Source organism: Dasypus novemcinctus, chromosome 2, assembly GCF_030445035.2.
Source record: "Dasypus novemcinctus isolate mDasNov1 chromosome 2, mDasNov1.1.hap2, whole genome shotgun sequence".
NCBI classification, from domain to species: domain Eukaryota; kingdom Metazoa; phylum Chordata; class Mammalia; order Cingulata; family Dasypodidae; genus Dasypus; species Dasypus novemcinctus.
The window spans coordinates 82,974,187-82,988,477 of NC_080674.1; the positions used below are offsets into that span (position 1 = coordinate 82,974,187).

Here is a 14,291-nt window from a genome sequence, read left to right on the forward strand (position 1 = left end):
GAAATTTTCTGTTAATCGCATGACACATAAACATAAGAACACAGGCTAGCTAAGTACATCTCAATACAAAAGCAAGCAGAAAAATGTCTTCAAATATAGTATTATGGAAAACATTTTTCTTGATTAAAAAGATTATCTTGCTTTTCCATGAAAAGGATCCTGTTATCATTTTAAGAATTCTGTACTACCACTGTAGCTAAATCTAAAATAGATAAGGGATTAGTAAAACATTCCAGGATTTGGCAGCAAACTTTTATTTCTTCATTCATGCAATAAGTATTATTTACATGTTTACTATGTTCTAGGTGTGCACTTTGCCTAAAAAACCATTAGATTATACATATTTCTTTGTTCTAGGATTCAACTGTTCTAACAGATAACTCCTGTCCCCTTTCACCACATTATTCTTCAGCTGAGAAAATTATAGAAGCAATATCTACAATAAAAAAAGAGATGTGTATTTTGTTTGTACGCAAAGCTAGAGACAATATTGCAGAGACTGCTTCTGTAATCCAACTACAATAAGGCAGATGGATTCTGTTTTGGAGTAGCATCTGTATAATTAAATTTCTAAGAGTTGTTTTCACATTATCTTTCAAGAAGCACAGCTAATCCTTATCACTTATTATGAAATAAATAACTCACAGGAATTCCCCTAATTCAAATGTTTTTATATGACTTTTTCCCCAATTGTACCATTTCATATGAATATGATTCTTGTTTTTATTTAAATACATGCTATATATAAATAATTTCCCTTATCATTTTATACTTTGTATACTGAGATTTTTAAGGTTATCGTAAGTCTTTCTGGTTTCTGAGGTAAATTAATAGAAAAATACTTTATTTCCCTCAAATTAAACAGAAATACATAGCAAGGATACTGCTCATCCAAATGGAAAAAATAAACTATTTTTTTCGTTTGAAAAGCAAAGAAAGAATTCACAATTACATGATAAATTTAGTTATTAAAACTCACCAATAAGAGATTACTCACCTGAAATAGAAGTTTTCTTATTTTTCTGTTGTAATTTATTTATAGCACAAAACATACAAACATGTAGCTTGATATTAATAACATAAAGCATACACATCAGTATGCTTTTTATATTCTGCATTTTAAAATGAAATATGTGTTTCTATAGCTTAGGTAAGCATTGGCACACATCTTCAAGCACTAAAAAACTGACTCTCAAATCAGACTCCTGTTTATAAATGGTGCTAGAAATATTGGTCTGGGAATGACGAAAGTCTAAAGAACAACTAGCTGAAACTATGTAAATGCATGAAGAATGATAATTATAGGCATAAAGTTTCTAATGTATATTTAAATTTTATCTATTAAGAAAATCCTTAAGTTTTGTGCAGCCAAATTAGTTAGCTTAGTTTATGAGAAACTGAATGTACATTCAATTGATGAAATATCCAATAGAGCTAATAAATTCTAACTAGCTTAATGATGATTGGTCACATAAGTCATCATCTCCAATATGAGTGGAAATAGGGAAAAATAATTTAAATATTCAAGTCAGAGGTTTACAAGATCTTTTTGAGAAAATACATAGCAAAGAACTGAGTCTAAATAAAGGAATTGGTTTCTTTTGACTTTGAGGAAGCAAAATATATTTATATAGAGACTTTTTTCATGTCATATAGTAGCTTTAAAATATTTGGTTATATGAGTCTCATCTTTCAATATAGTTAATATACATTGTTGTACGATTGTTAAAACTCCTAGGTCTAAGTCACATTATCTGGGTGTTAGGTATATAATGCTTTGACTCCATGGGGGGGCGGGGAGGGAGAGGTAAAATGAAACAATTAAATTTTTAAAAGAAGATACATGAAATAGGTTCCTAAAACTGACAGGGAATTTTGTTCATTTTTAAAATTTGCTTTAATTAGTCACAGACATTTGCTATCTATCTGAACTATATGAAGCTGCAGTTTTTATAGATAAAAAAGGTCCAATATTATCTATACCATGTTTCAAGCTAATGTACAGATTCTAATTTATTGGTTCTGAAAAAATTAGACTGAGAAATTTAAAAGAATGAGATTGCTATGTTACTTTTTAAAGCTAAAGAAAATAATTATTGATGGATAAATGCTAAGCGATGAATAAAATAAGCAAAAAAAATCTGTAGTATTTCAGCACAAGGAAATATGACCAAAGTCGTCACTAAAGTATAGCATCCAAAATGAATTTACAATATGACAAATAGAAAAACAACAATAATCCTGTTTTTATTTCTGAACAGTATAAAAAATCGTACATTCCTTAAAAAGAGGACACCCTTATAATGCTGTTCTTGGAAAGGAAAATGAAAAGAAATTAATTCATTCTTGTTAACTAGTTTTATGACATGTTAACCTCTGACCCGTGAAGGAGAATATAAAATTCTTGATTTTGTATTACCTTTTTTTAAATGCAACATTATAAAACTAATTTCTATCCCAAGCAATTCTCCCAATAGAGATGGAAGGATATTTTAACTAAAACAGATATGTTGGAATAATGTGCTTAAAATGTCACCAATAGCTAGGACAGGCTCAGTGTATATTTCTGAGAAATTGTGCTGAAGTGGTAGGCTAACATCTAAGGTATATTAATAGTATTTTGCTTGTTCAATAAGACCTATTTTAATGTTTATTTCTAAATATGTTTTCATATTCCAAAAAGAAATATGTTTAAATATACAAAATTATCAATAGTATTTAAGAAAAGATCTATAGAAATATACTATTTGATATTTTCAATCAACTAGGTTTTATTTAACGTAAAATAACCATCTTAGCATATCTAAGAAAAGGTTAATAGCTGTTTTTTATAATGATCACTATAGTGTATTTCTATACAGTGTATATTCTCAAGGCATATATGATAGCACTATTAAAATATGATTTGTTATTACATCAATTTGGACAGGTCACAGATATTATGTCCTCAAGAACCTAACAATCCTATCAAACCATTAATGGATATAATAAAACAGAGTAAATAATACAGTTTGTTTGTATAAGGTGAAGGCAAAAACGCCAGCACCTAACTTTCCACACAGGTTATTTACCTGTGGTCCTAAAGGCACCATTCCCCTTGGAGGAGTCATTCTCTGCATTGGCCCACCCATATTTGGATGTCCTACAAAAAATAAGGAAGTAGATATTAGCAATATAATAAACATCAATGCTAAACCAGAGGCTAGTAGCCTCCTCCCTGCTTTATATTATAACGTCTAATTTTCCAAGCCACTGAATTACTGATACTATCTCATCCTGGCTTCCAATGCTACTTTTACTGCCACCTACCCACACTCTCCATTAATGTCTTGTAATAGAAAATTTCTTCCTACTCTGTGCTGAACTACTTGTCACACCACTTGCTTCTCTTTTGTCACAGTACAATAGAGCCCTATATACCTGTGGTACTGAAACACTTTTATAAAGGGCCCTGATATTGGGTTTATTAAACTCATCAGGTGCCTTGTTTCTTAGAACCCCTTTTCCTTCTGTTTATCTTTTAGGTGGACTAATCCTTTCATGTGAAAAGTGCAGGTACAATGATAAGAGGTTATATAATCACTTCAATTCTCACTTGTTAGAAGTTATATAAAAGGGTTTATGGAATTCTTAGTTAAAAGACGGGTTTTTTGATAATTTGTATATTCTTTTCTTATGTTATCATTGCCCCCACTATCGTGCATAAGTAAGAGTTACCTTAAAATACAAATTGTTTGGCCATGTTACCTGCAAAAATGTAACTGGTATAATTATGGGACATGTACACAATTTTTTGTGTAAAGGTACCATAATTTTTCATTAAAATTTTTTTTTAGAAATGAAGGATTTCCTTTGAGGTTCTGCGGATCAAATTCACTTTTACTTTAGAGTAGTCACCTTGTTGTCGAGTCGGGTCCATTCCACTGGGAAGTAATGGCTGACTCCCTGGAACACCTCCAAGTGCCTAGGAAAACAAAACAAAAAGTAATATTGTAAATACTTAGGAAATAATTGCTTTAACAATTTCTTTTAAAATGTAAATATTCTTCCTTAATATAATTATAGAATGTATTTGTGTATTTCTCAACATTTCTTATATTTCACATTCACTTGTAAATTTTATAGGTCTTTGTACCTAACGCTAGTTTCTACTTTCAAAGAGTTTACCTTTGCACAGCTTTGTGGCAAAATAAATAAATAAATATTTTGGGTAAACAAAAATCTAGTCAAGAATTGGCCTATTTCTTTCTGATAAGTATTCTAAAAGAAAGGTATTGAAAAAACTAATTTTGCTTCTTAAATGTAAGCTCTCTATTTTTAGAGAATATTTTACTCATTTGGGGTTATAATAGCAGGAAACTAAAATTCCAAGGGGTCAATGAATAATTTTCTTGCAGACACATTTTCCCTATGAAATTCTTTAGAAGATAATAGTCCAATTAAGTTCAAACAATTTAGCTGTATAGAAGAGAGAACTGAGATAGATGGAGAGTAATAGACAGAGCTTGTTTTATGCTGGAGTACAATAATGGATACATCCTGAATCATAAGTTTCTATATATAATTATCTGAACAGTACTTAGAGCTAAACACGATTTATCCTGCTGATCCTGTATTTATGTAAGAACTTATACCCCAAATCCTGTCTTTGGTGAGAATTTCTACAAAGTTTCATTTATTTAACTTAAAGGAGCACAAATCCTCTCTGAATTAGTTATAAATTTAAAATATTTCAAAAGAAAATTAACATTAAAAGAACATAAGAACAGAAGAGATGTAGCTCAGTGGTTTGAGTGTCTGCTTCACATCTTCACATCTACAAGTTCAATCCCTAGTACCTCTTAAAAACGAAACAAAAGCAAAAACAAAAAACACAAGATATCTAGATCAGAAGTGTTTCTCAATTGTCATCTGGGATACAGTAGAGATCTGCCATTTCTTATGCCAATTTCTGAATTATTTTGAACGTTTTCTTTTCCATACAAGCACACTCACATACCTATTTACTGAGTTCCTACGATATCATATGTTCCCTGCTTACTTCTCTAGCCTAATTTCTAGCCACTGCAACTCCCTTTTAATCTCCAGCCATTCCAAACTTCTTTTTGCTTCCTCAATTCACGCATTCAATCAACAAATATCTACATGCAAACTATTAAAAACTAAATTAAAACATCTCTCCTCTCAAATCTGTATTTTAGATTTCAGTTCAGAACATGCTTACAAAATTCGCCCAGGTAGCCCTACTCTGGTATAGACCATCCTGTTGTGTATTTAAAAACTTTTTTCTAATAATTTCAAAGAGAGAAGATTTACACAAACAGTACAAAGGATTCCTATATATCCTGACCCAGATTCCCCAACATTTCACTGTGTTCACACTCTTTTCTCCTCTCTTTGTATACCTGTTATCATTAGTCTTTTTTGGAGCCACCTGAGAGCAAGCTCATCACCCCTAAAGACTGCAAGGCATAGTTCTCAAAGAAAGGATATTCTCCTATATGACTACCATACAACCTTCCAAGTCAGGAAATCAACATTGATACAACACTAAAGTCTAACCCACAGACTTCACTCAAATTGTACCATTGTCCTAATGTTTCTTTTTTCTTTTGGGCACTAGGATCACTTGGAACACATGCCATATTTAGTTTTCATGTCTCTTCAGGAACTCCCAAACAGAATGGTTTCTTAGTCTTTCCTTATCTCTCATGTCTTCAACAGTTCTTAAGAGAAGAGGCCTTAAACTCTATAGAGTAACCATCTGATATGGCATTGTGACCCAGACTCAGGTAAACTTAGCAGGAATACCTCAGAAATGATGCTCTGCTCTTCTCAATATATCACATCAGAGGGCACAATGATGTTCACCTATCCTACTATTAACTGTGTGGATGTCTGCCAGGTTTCAATACCATAAAGTTATTATTTTTCCCTTTGTAATTGATTATTATTAGTATTAAAAGTATCCTGAGACTGTCAATATCTTCAACATCCTTTACCCACAGGCCTTAGCCTCTATTGACAACTCCAAATCACTATGATGGATCCAAAACATTATATTACACGTTCATTATTCCTTCTACTTTTATTAGCTGGCATTCCTCTGTTAGAAAGAGCCCTCCTTTCTTTATCTATCTATCTATCTATCTATCTATCTATCTATCTATCTATCTATCTATCTATCTATCTATCTATCTATCTCTATATCAGTATGGACTCAATGGGTTCCTATTTTATTTAACAGGTTATAATCTATTATTACTATTATTCATTTCTATATTCAAATTATTCCAGATTTGGTGAGTAGGAGGACATTCAAGATGATTCTTATGTCCTCATAACATATCTCCATAATTTTTTAAATCATTTCCTTACTTCATGGTAAAACATGTTCCACATTCATCTCAGAATCAGCCCTTTCTCCTAAGGGTTCTGTGGTGCTTTGGAATTGTATGTAACCCAGAAAATCATGTTCTTAAATTTAATTTATTCCTGTGAATGTAAATCCATTTTAAGTAGGACCTTTTTTAATGTGTTTACTTCAGTTAAGACATGGCCTAGGGTGGGTCTTAATCCTCTTACTGGAGTCCTTTATAAATGGGATGAATGGAGAGAGAAAGCCATGAAAGCAAGAAGCTGAAAGCAAGGAAACCTGGAAAAGAAGGGAGAGACCAGCAGATGCTGCCATGTGCCTTGACATGTGATGTGACAAAGGAGTCCAGGATCACAGGCAGCTGGTCTTTGAGAAGAATGCATCACCTAATGTTGCAAGGGTTTGGACATTTTTCTCAGCCTAAAAACTGTGAGTTGGTAACTAATAAATTCCCATTGTTTTGCTTTGTTTTTTAATAATGACCTGGGTTTATTATATTTATTTTTAAAGATGCTCTAGATAACATAAATGTTACATCAAGAATATACAGGATTCCTATACCCCCCCTCCTCCACTTTCCCATATTACAACATCTTTCATTACTGTGGTACATCTGTCCCATTGTTAAACCCAACGTATTTCATGGTACTGCTCTGAGTAACTTAGCAAACTAAACAGGTCCTGATTTCTTTTGGTGGAGACAGTATTTAGAAATCAAGATCTGAGTTCTCAGAGAGTTGTTATTTGAATGTTATTGTTTCTACATTCTTTCAGCAGATGCTGCTGAGTTCTAAAATCTATGTATAAATATATATAAAATCTGTATGTTTTTATGTACATATAGGCACACACAACTATATGCATTTGTGGGCCTGTGTATGTGCATATGGTATGTATACATACTATCAATTCATACTCTCCAATATCAATTCAACACCTCTAATTCCAATCTAATACTTTAGGATTAGTTTTAGCCTTCTTCCTTTCTATGTTTGTAAATCCTTTCTCCAACAGTGAGAACCTGGCTTTCATTATTCTCAATCTATATATTTGCTCAGTCAATGTACTCACTTGCTTAATATAACCAATCTCCCAAGCACACCAGCATTCTTTTTTCTGTCACCTCTCTGTGGCTCCTCCCTACTCCCTCAGAGTTCCACCACATAGGGAGTGGAAGGGCCTTTTTTGTGTTTTTATAGGATCTTATACCTTACTTTCATGGAACTCAAATACAATCATTGCTTGTTTTTTCTCTGTATCCCCAATAGACTGTAAGCTCTGTGGGGGCAGGGACCTCTCTGTGCCAACTGGCACAGAGTAATAAATACTTATGAACAATTTTAGGAATCATCAATGATAAAGTAATAAGAATGGAATAGATTTCAAAGAGTGAGAAGAAAAATGGTCAAATACATAATTCTTTAAGACTATCAAAGAGAGGTAGGAAAGGCAACTGAAACTGAACAGAAAGACATTAGGAAGAGACTAAGACCAGTGCTCCAGAATGTACGAGTTTCAAAAACGAAGAAGCGTTAATAAGCTTATGAAGTTAAAAAGGGTTGAAGTAGGATGAGGACTGAAAATATGATCATTAGTGGATATGAGGTTCTAAGTCTTCAACTGGTTAGAGTTTAACATTCTGAACTTTGACAATTTCCAAGTCTCACTGGGGACATGATTTATCACTGGTAAGCATTTTCTTCAAAATTTTACTTTGCCAGTTTATCTTGCCATATTAGGTCAACTGAAGAATCTTTCTCTGCTTCTATTCATCACTTAAAATATAGCAAAGTCTTTTTTTTTTTTTTATCAGACTGATACTTTTAAAAAAAATTTTATCCCCTACCTTGTGGCTTTTTGCATGCTGTCTGCTCTCTGTGTCCATTTGCTGTGCATTATTCTATGTCTATACTTATTTATTTAATTTCTCCTCCTCCCTTGCAGCTTGTGTGCTGTCTGCTCTGTTTCCACTCGCTGCATATTCTTCTGTGTTTTTGCCTGTCTCCCTTTTTTGTTACATCACTTGCTGAGTCGGCACTCCACGGTGCTTGCGGGCTGGGGGGCTCTCCGCTGTGTGCGGGCGAGCCTGACTTCACAAGGAGGCCCTGGGATGTGAACATAGGGCCTCTCATATGGTAGATGGGAGCCCAACTGTCTGAGCCATAGCCACTTCCCAGACTGATACATTTCTATTTTTTTAATTGTATATATTTTTAAGATACATAGATCACAAAAAATGTTACATTAAAAAATTTACCCCACATTCCACCCCACCTACTTCTCCCACCTCAACAACCTCTTTCATCATTATGGCACATTCACTGCATTTGGTGAATACATTTTGGAGCACTTATAGTGAAGTCTTTATAGATATTTTGATCAAGGTCTAGTTGTCTTTCCAAATGAGTGCCTTTATCCAAATTTAGTTCTTTGTCATCAGTGTTCATCTTTTAGAACAAGTCAAATCACCAAGGCTGAACAGATGAAGGCTTGTGCATCCATAAGGGTGTAATTGCTGAATTGTTTAAACCTTTAATTTCAGGAAAAAATAAGTGAATAAATGCTGGGGTAATTATTTTATAACATGTAAAATGTATTCCATTCAGACTTGTTTGACAAGTTACAAATTTTGGCAGGCATTCTTTGTTCTATGTAAGATTTTCCTTTATGCTCTTAGAGTAAAAAATACATTAATGATGATGGTGCTTCATAACAACAAACACAATACAACACTAATATATCCTGGTGAACCAGCACATTTGTGCCAGGAATATGCTATATTATTCCTATTTAATATTTCACTCAATCCTTACTCCAATCATATAAGGTTATTACTAATCCTTCTTGAAGATGAGAACCTGAGGTTTATGAGTTATAAATAGGTAATTTATTAATTTACCCAGGTTTATACTATTGCTAAGTAGTAGAGTCAGGACTTAAAATCAGACCCACATACTGTACTTCAAAAACTCTGCAAGGCAAGCTTACAATGTCCTCCACCTTAGTTTGGGTATATCTCAAGCTAAAGAAACTCAATATATATGTGAAAATTCTAATTAAACAAAAACACAGGATAAAGTAAGTGACACGAAATTCTGTTAAAACAGAAATAATTAAATAGAGGAATTATTTGATTCATAAAATAATTATTTAGCATAAAAAGGATTCATCATATGATTACAATGGCAAGATCCTCTAGGAGCTTAAGATTTTGGAATGTATTTACTTGAATGCCATTATATTGTCTACACATACAGACTAAATGCTCATTGGTGATGAAAAAAGAACATATATCTTAATGCTTTAAAATATAATTTGGTTAACAATTTTGATCAGAAATTTTAAAGAACCCTCCAATTATATGAAATGATAATAATTCTATTGTATAAAAAAGATATTTTAGAACTAGAATAGAGTGTAGAAATAACTTCTCATTTTACAGGTAAGAAAACAAAGGCCCAGGAAGGTTAAGTGACTTACTCAAAGTCATACTGGTATTTGTACTGCCGGTATTTGGACCTAAGACATTTGACACGTTGAGGACCTTTTAACAATGACTAGTCATTTTTCCCTATACAATGAAAATGTCAGTAGAAAAACATTAAAGCATAGACATGTTATATGTAATGTAGGAAAATATTTGTCTCCATAGCATAAACTCATCATTTGACGAATATATTTACTTCTTTGTCTCTATTCTGTTTCTCAACCACCATAACTGCACTGTCCAACACATTAGCTACTATATATGACAAAAGTAGATATAGAACATTTCCATTGTCCCAGAAAGTTCCATTGGGCATAGTTGCGTTAGAATGTCAGCACTACAAGAAGAGAGATTTTTATTAGTTTGCTCACAGATGTATTCCCATGTCTAGATGTATTGACTGCCACATAGTTAACATCAACAAATATTTGTTGAATGATTTAGTATTTCCAAGAGTGATTTTTGTATGGTCCTATGAATTTTCTATCCAAATATACTGGAGTGAATTTTTTATATTCACTTATATCCAAAAAGGGTATTTATGTGACAAAATGGCTGTATCTTTTGGTAAAAGTAAACATTACACCAAAAATCTTTATATACTTTAAAAAGAAAAGAAAAGAAAAAAAAATCTTTATATAATTGGACAAATTGGGTAGGATTGCACAAGATTCACTATGTAAACTTTTCTTCATTTGGGAAGTATAATGAATTTCATTTTGGCCAGAAATATTGAATTTGTTAATATCCTCTGTTCTACAAAGGAAGAAAATATTTGGAAAAAGATATATATCCCAGGATACAATACATAATTCAAAGTCATAAGGAAATAAGTTCTCAATCCTGTTTCACTGGATTTCAAATAATAATTTAAATATGTTCAGAGTATAATTATAGTAATAACAAAGAAATTAGGCGATCTAAATGACAGAAGGCGATATTTTGAACTAGCCAAAGAAGCTATTTTATACTTTTATCATTAGCCAATAAATTTATATTAAACAGATAAAATGTATTTAATTTTTAAAGTTATACATTCACTAAATTCATCATCTTTATAATTCCATATGTAAGACTCCTATTATTTACTCAATGAAAGTCATATGTTTCTGTATGCAGCTGAGGTCTTTCTCCTATGTTTTCATAGTGATATCAAATAAATGTCAAACTCTACATGTAAAAATTTTTACAAAGATAATTATTCATAAAGGACATTTATTCTGAATAAGAAAACATGTAAGAAAATGTAATTTGTTTGAAACATAAGTATCATGGATATACTGGAATATAGTAAATTTATTTTCATGTAAGATTAAATGTTCCAACAACTTTTTTTTTTTTCTGCTCAAATACCTGCTGGATTTTTTCCTATCTAAAAAGGGATGAAGAAAAGTCTTTTTAAGATTTGCCTATACTGAGCCTCTATTTTGTTTTCTTTGTTACCATGTAAGAACTATACATTCTATATTCATAAAGGACAGTCCTATATATTGAATCACCAGAAGAATAAAATATCTGCTTTTATTTATCCATGAATATAATTAACAGATATCTTTTTAAAGTCACAAATGCAGTATCTGCTCAATGCAAAACTATAAAAATACAGAAATTAAAATATCACTCATAATCCCACTACCCAAAAATAAAGGATATAGTCTTTATAGTCCTTTTGACAAATGCTGTGTGTTGTGTATGGGGCAAATTCTCTGAGTTTGTACATTGATTGCGCAAAAAAGTGATACACTATCTGTAGCCTATGATGTCACGTCAACCATCCTCGTTTCCCCATGGGGGCCCAGGGTACTGTGTCTGCAGACAGCAGCATCCATATTAGTGTATGTACCCTACTGCTTGTATGATTGTCTGAAGGGACCTTGGAGACAGCCCTTTCCTGTTGATGTTCATGTCTGACCTCGTGCTGTCCTAATCTAGACTTCACACAGGGATGCAAGGAAAACCCTAGGGTACAGTAGCCAGAGTCTACATCGGCCAAGTTGTCATGTCCACCTTCATCAAGCTTCAAAACAAGGAGCATGTGGACAAACTCAAGCTCCTTAGCTGCAAGAAAATCCATATCTCCAAGAAGTGGGTCCTTACCAAGTTAAATGCTGACAAAATCAAAGTTGTGGTGGCTGAGAAGCACATCATCATGAGTAGTTATGGGATCAAATACATTCCCAATTGTGGCCCCTTTGACAAGTGGCAGGCCCTGCACTCCTGAAGGATTTGCCGGCACTGCACTTACCTGACTTGTGTCTACCAATAAACTACTTCCTAGCAAAAAAAAAAAAAAAAAAAAGAGTGACTTTGTCCACTGACCACTATCCAGGAAACGTTGGACCTGAGTGCTAACTAAAAAGCCTGCAAGGCTCCACTGATTTTGCATTCATATCTTACATTTACAAGGCCACCAACCTGTGTAGGCATGTCATCAGTATTTCAAATGAACGAAAAAGGGACCTTGAACATATCAACCAGAGAGGCACCAAGGTGATAAAGAATGAGAAGCAGAGGGAAAAAAGTGATATACTATATAACATGTTTTTTGGATTTTTTTTTCCATTTGGTAATAGATCATGAATATCATATAATAAATGTAATTCTACAGCATGTATTTTAGCAGTTGCATACTATTTCATTTATATGGATATACCATAATTTATTTAACCACTCATCTATTATTGGACAGATATCTTTTGAGGGTTTCAGAAGAATGGTCAGAGGTAGTGTGCTTTTAGAATACCAAATTCAGCTTTAGAATACAAAATGGACAACGGACTTAACTATGTATCATTTCAATTCATATAAATGATGACAGTTTCAAGAAAGATGAGACAGTATAAATCTCCCAAATTCTATAAGATCAATGAAACAACAGTTTAATTATTCTTGGTGTCACTCATCTCATTAGCAGTTTATTTCTGCCTGCTTTGATTTCCTCAGCATAGTGTTGAATAAATATTCTGCAGTTTTCTGATTAGCTATTTTATCCATGAGGAGGATTAAGACATATTCTTCTCCAGAGTATATGGCATATAGGTTATATATGCCAAGGACCCCTTCTGGCATTTGAACCAACTGCAGTGTAAAATTGTATAGTTTCTTAAATTGCAGAGCTTCATTTCTATATTTCATATATATTTTATCATAAGTATTTATCCTTTGTACTATTTTTTCCAGAATTGTAATTTGACTTTCCTTTCATCATTTTAGAGACAATTACTCTTTCCTACATTTTTTAAGCATAGAGATATTATACCATATTGTAAACACCCATTCTTATAAATAGACAAACAGTATAAACCATTATAAGCTGAGTTCAGTACCATGAAAATCATCTCAGGAGAACTTAAATTAGAATTTGTAGTCTGATAATTAGTAATTATAAATTCTGAAGGATATGTTTATAAAAGGCATTCTTTTACATATCCAAAATAATCAATCATCAGCATTGAAGAGGTTAATGTTTCATGTTTTATTTTCTTAGAGTCTATCAATAAAACAAAACTTCATTAGTTTATAGATCAATATAAATTAAGACTGAGTTAAAATATTTAAAAATTTTTACATACATCATCCACTTAACAATTAAAAAGTTTTATCACCTCTACATTAATGACTAAATAATGAAATTGAAGAACCATGTTTGTTACTTGAAAGGTCTTGCTCCTACATGTTTAAACATTTCCTCAAACAATATTGTTTATATTATTAATACGATTGATTTGCTCAGCAAATTCTTCTTAAAAATAGTGAAAATGTAAATTATTTTGAGTTTGAATGATGTTTGAATTAATGAGGTTTAACTATATAAAGAGGGATAACCCAAAAAGGGCCATTTAAAGAACAGTACAATTAATTATTTAAATATATGTAGCTAAAGATTGTTTAAAATTCTTGAGGTAAGAGATCTAGATGATAAAAATTTCATTGCTTTTCTTAAACTTTTTAATTGCCTCTTTCAAAAATCCAAAGGCATTACATACTTGTTCTTAAAAAATTCAAGCTGTTTAGATTTACAATTTCACACTTCACCTCTAACCAATTCCTCTCCCTAGAAGTGTCTTATACTTTGTTAATCTCTATAGATATGGAACCTAGCATAGCACTTTACACATAGCAGACATTCCAACAATACCAAATGGATGCAATTCTAATACTTTCATCATATTTTCACCAATAATATGGGATATATGGAGTAAAAAACAATTCTAAAAACACACATGTACAAGAATCTCTCATTCAGATTTTCAAGAGCCTCTCAGACCTATATAATATACAAAGCTATGAATGGGATGTCTGAAACACCATGAAGACGCCAATAAAAGATGCAAATTTCTGTCCTTTAACAAGAAATTTAAAAGACACAGACATCTATATAAGTAGATCTGTCAATAAATACAGGTTCATCCACAGAGAAATTAAATT

The 14,291-nt window shown here is 32.2% G+C and overlaps 1 protein-coding gene and 1 non-coding gene across 11 annotated transcripts in view; one reads left to right on the plus strand and one right to left on the minus strand.

Annotated features, from left to right (window-relative positions):
* The window catches only part of SSBP2 (single stranded DNA binding protein 2), a 350,060-nt gene that overhangs the window by 63,131 nt on the left and 272,638 nt on the right, over nucleotides 1-14,291 (minus strand). For all 10 annotated transcript variants that reach the window (XR_011646098.1, XR_011646097.1, XM_004455906.5 and 7 more), the window contains 2 exons: nucleotides 3,898-3,964; nucleotides 3,072-3,142 (listed from right to left, as the gene is read on the minus strand). Coding sequence is in view for 8 of the 10 variants with exons in the window: in XM_004455906.5 (XP_004455963.1) it covers nucleotides 3,072-3,142; nucleotides 3,898-3,964 (138 nt within the window). In the remaining 2 variants the exon portion in view is untranslated. The remainder of the gene's footprint in view (nucleotides 1-3,071; nucleotides 3,143-3,897; nucleotides 3,965-14,291) is intronic.
* LOC111763554 (small nucleolar RNA SNORA70) lies at nucleotides 11,611-11,749 on the plus strand. Its single transcript, XR_002796401.2, has one exon. It is a non-coding gene; the product is annotated as a small nucleolar RNA SNORA70 (small nucleolar RNA).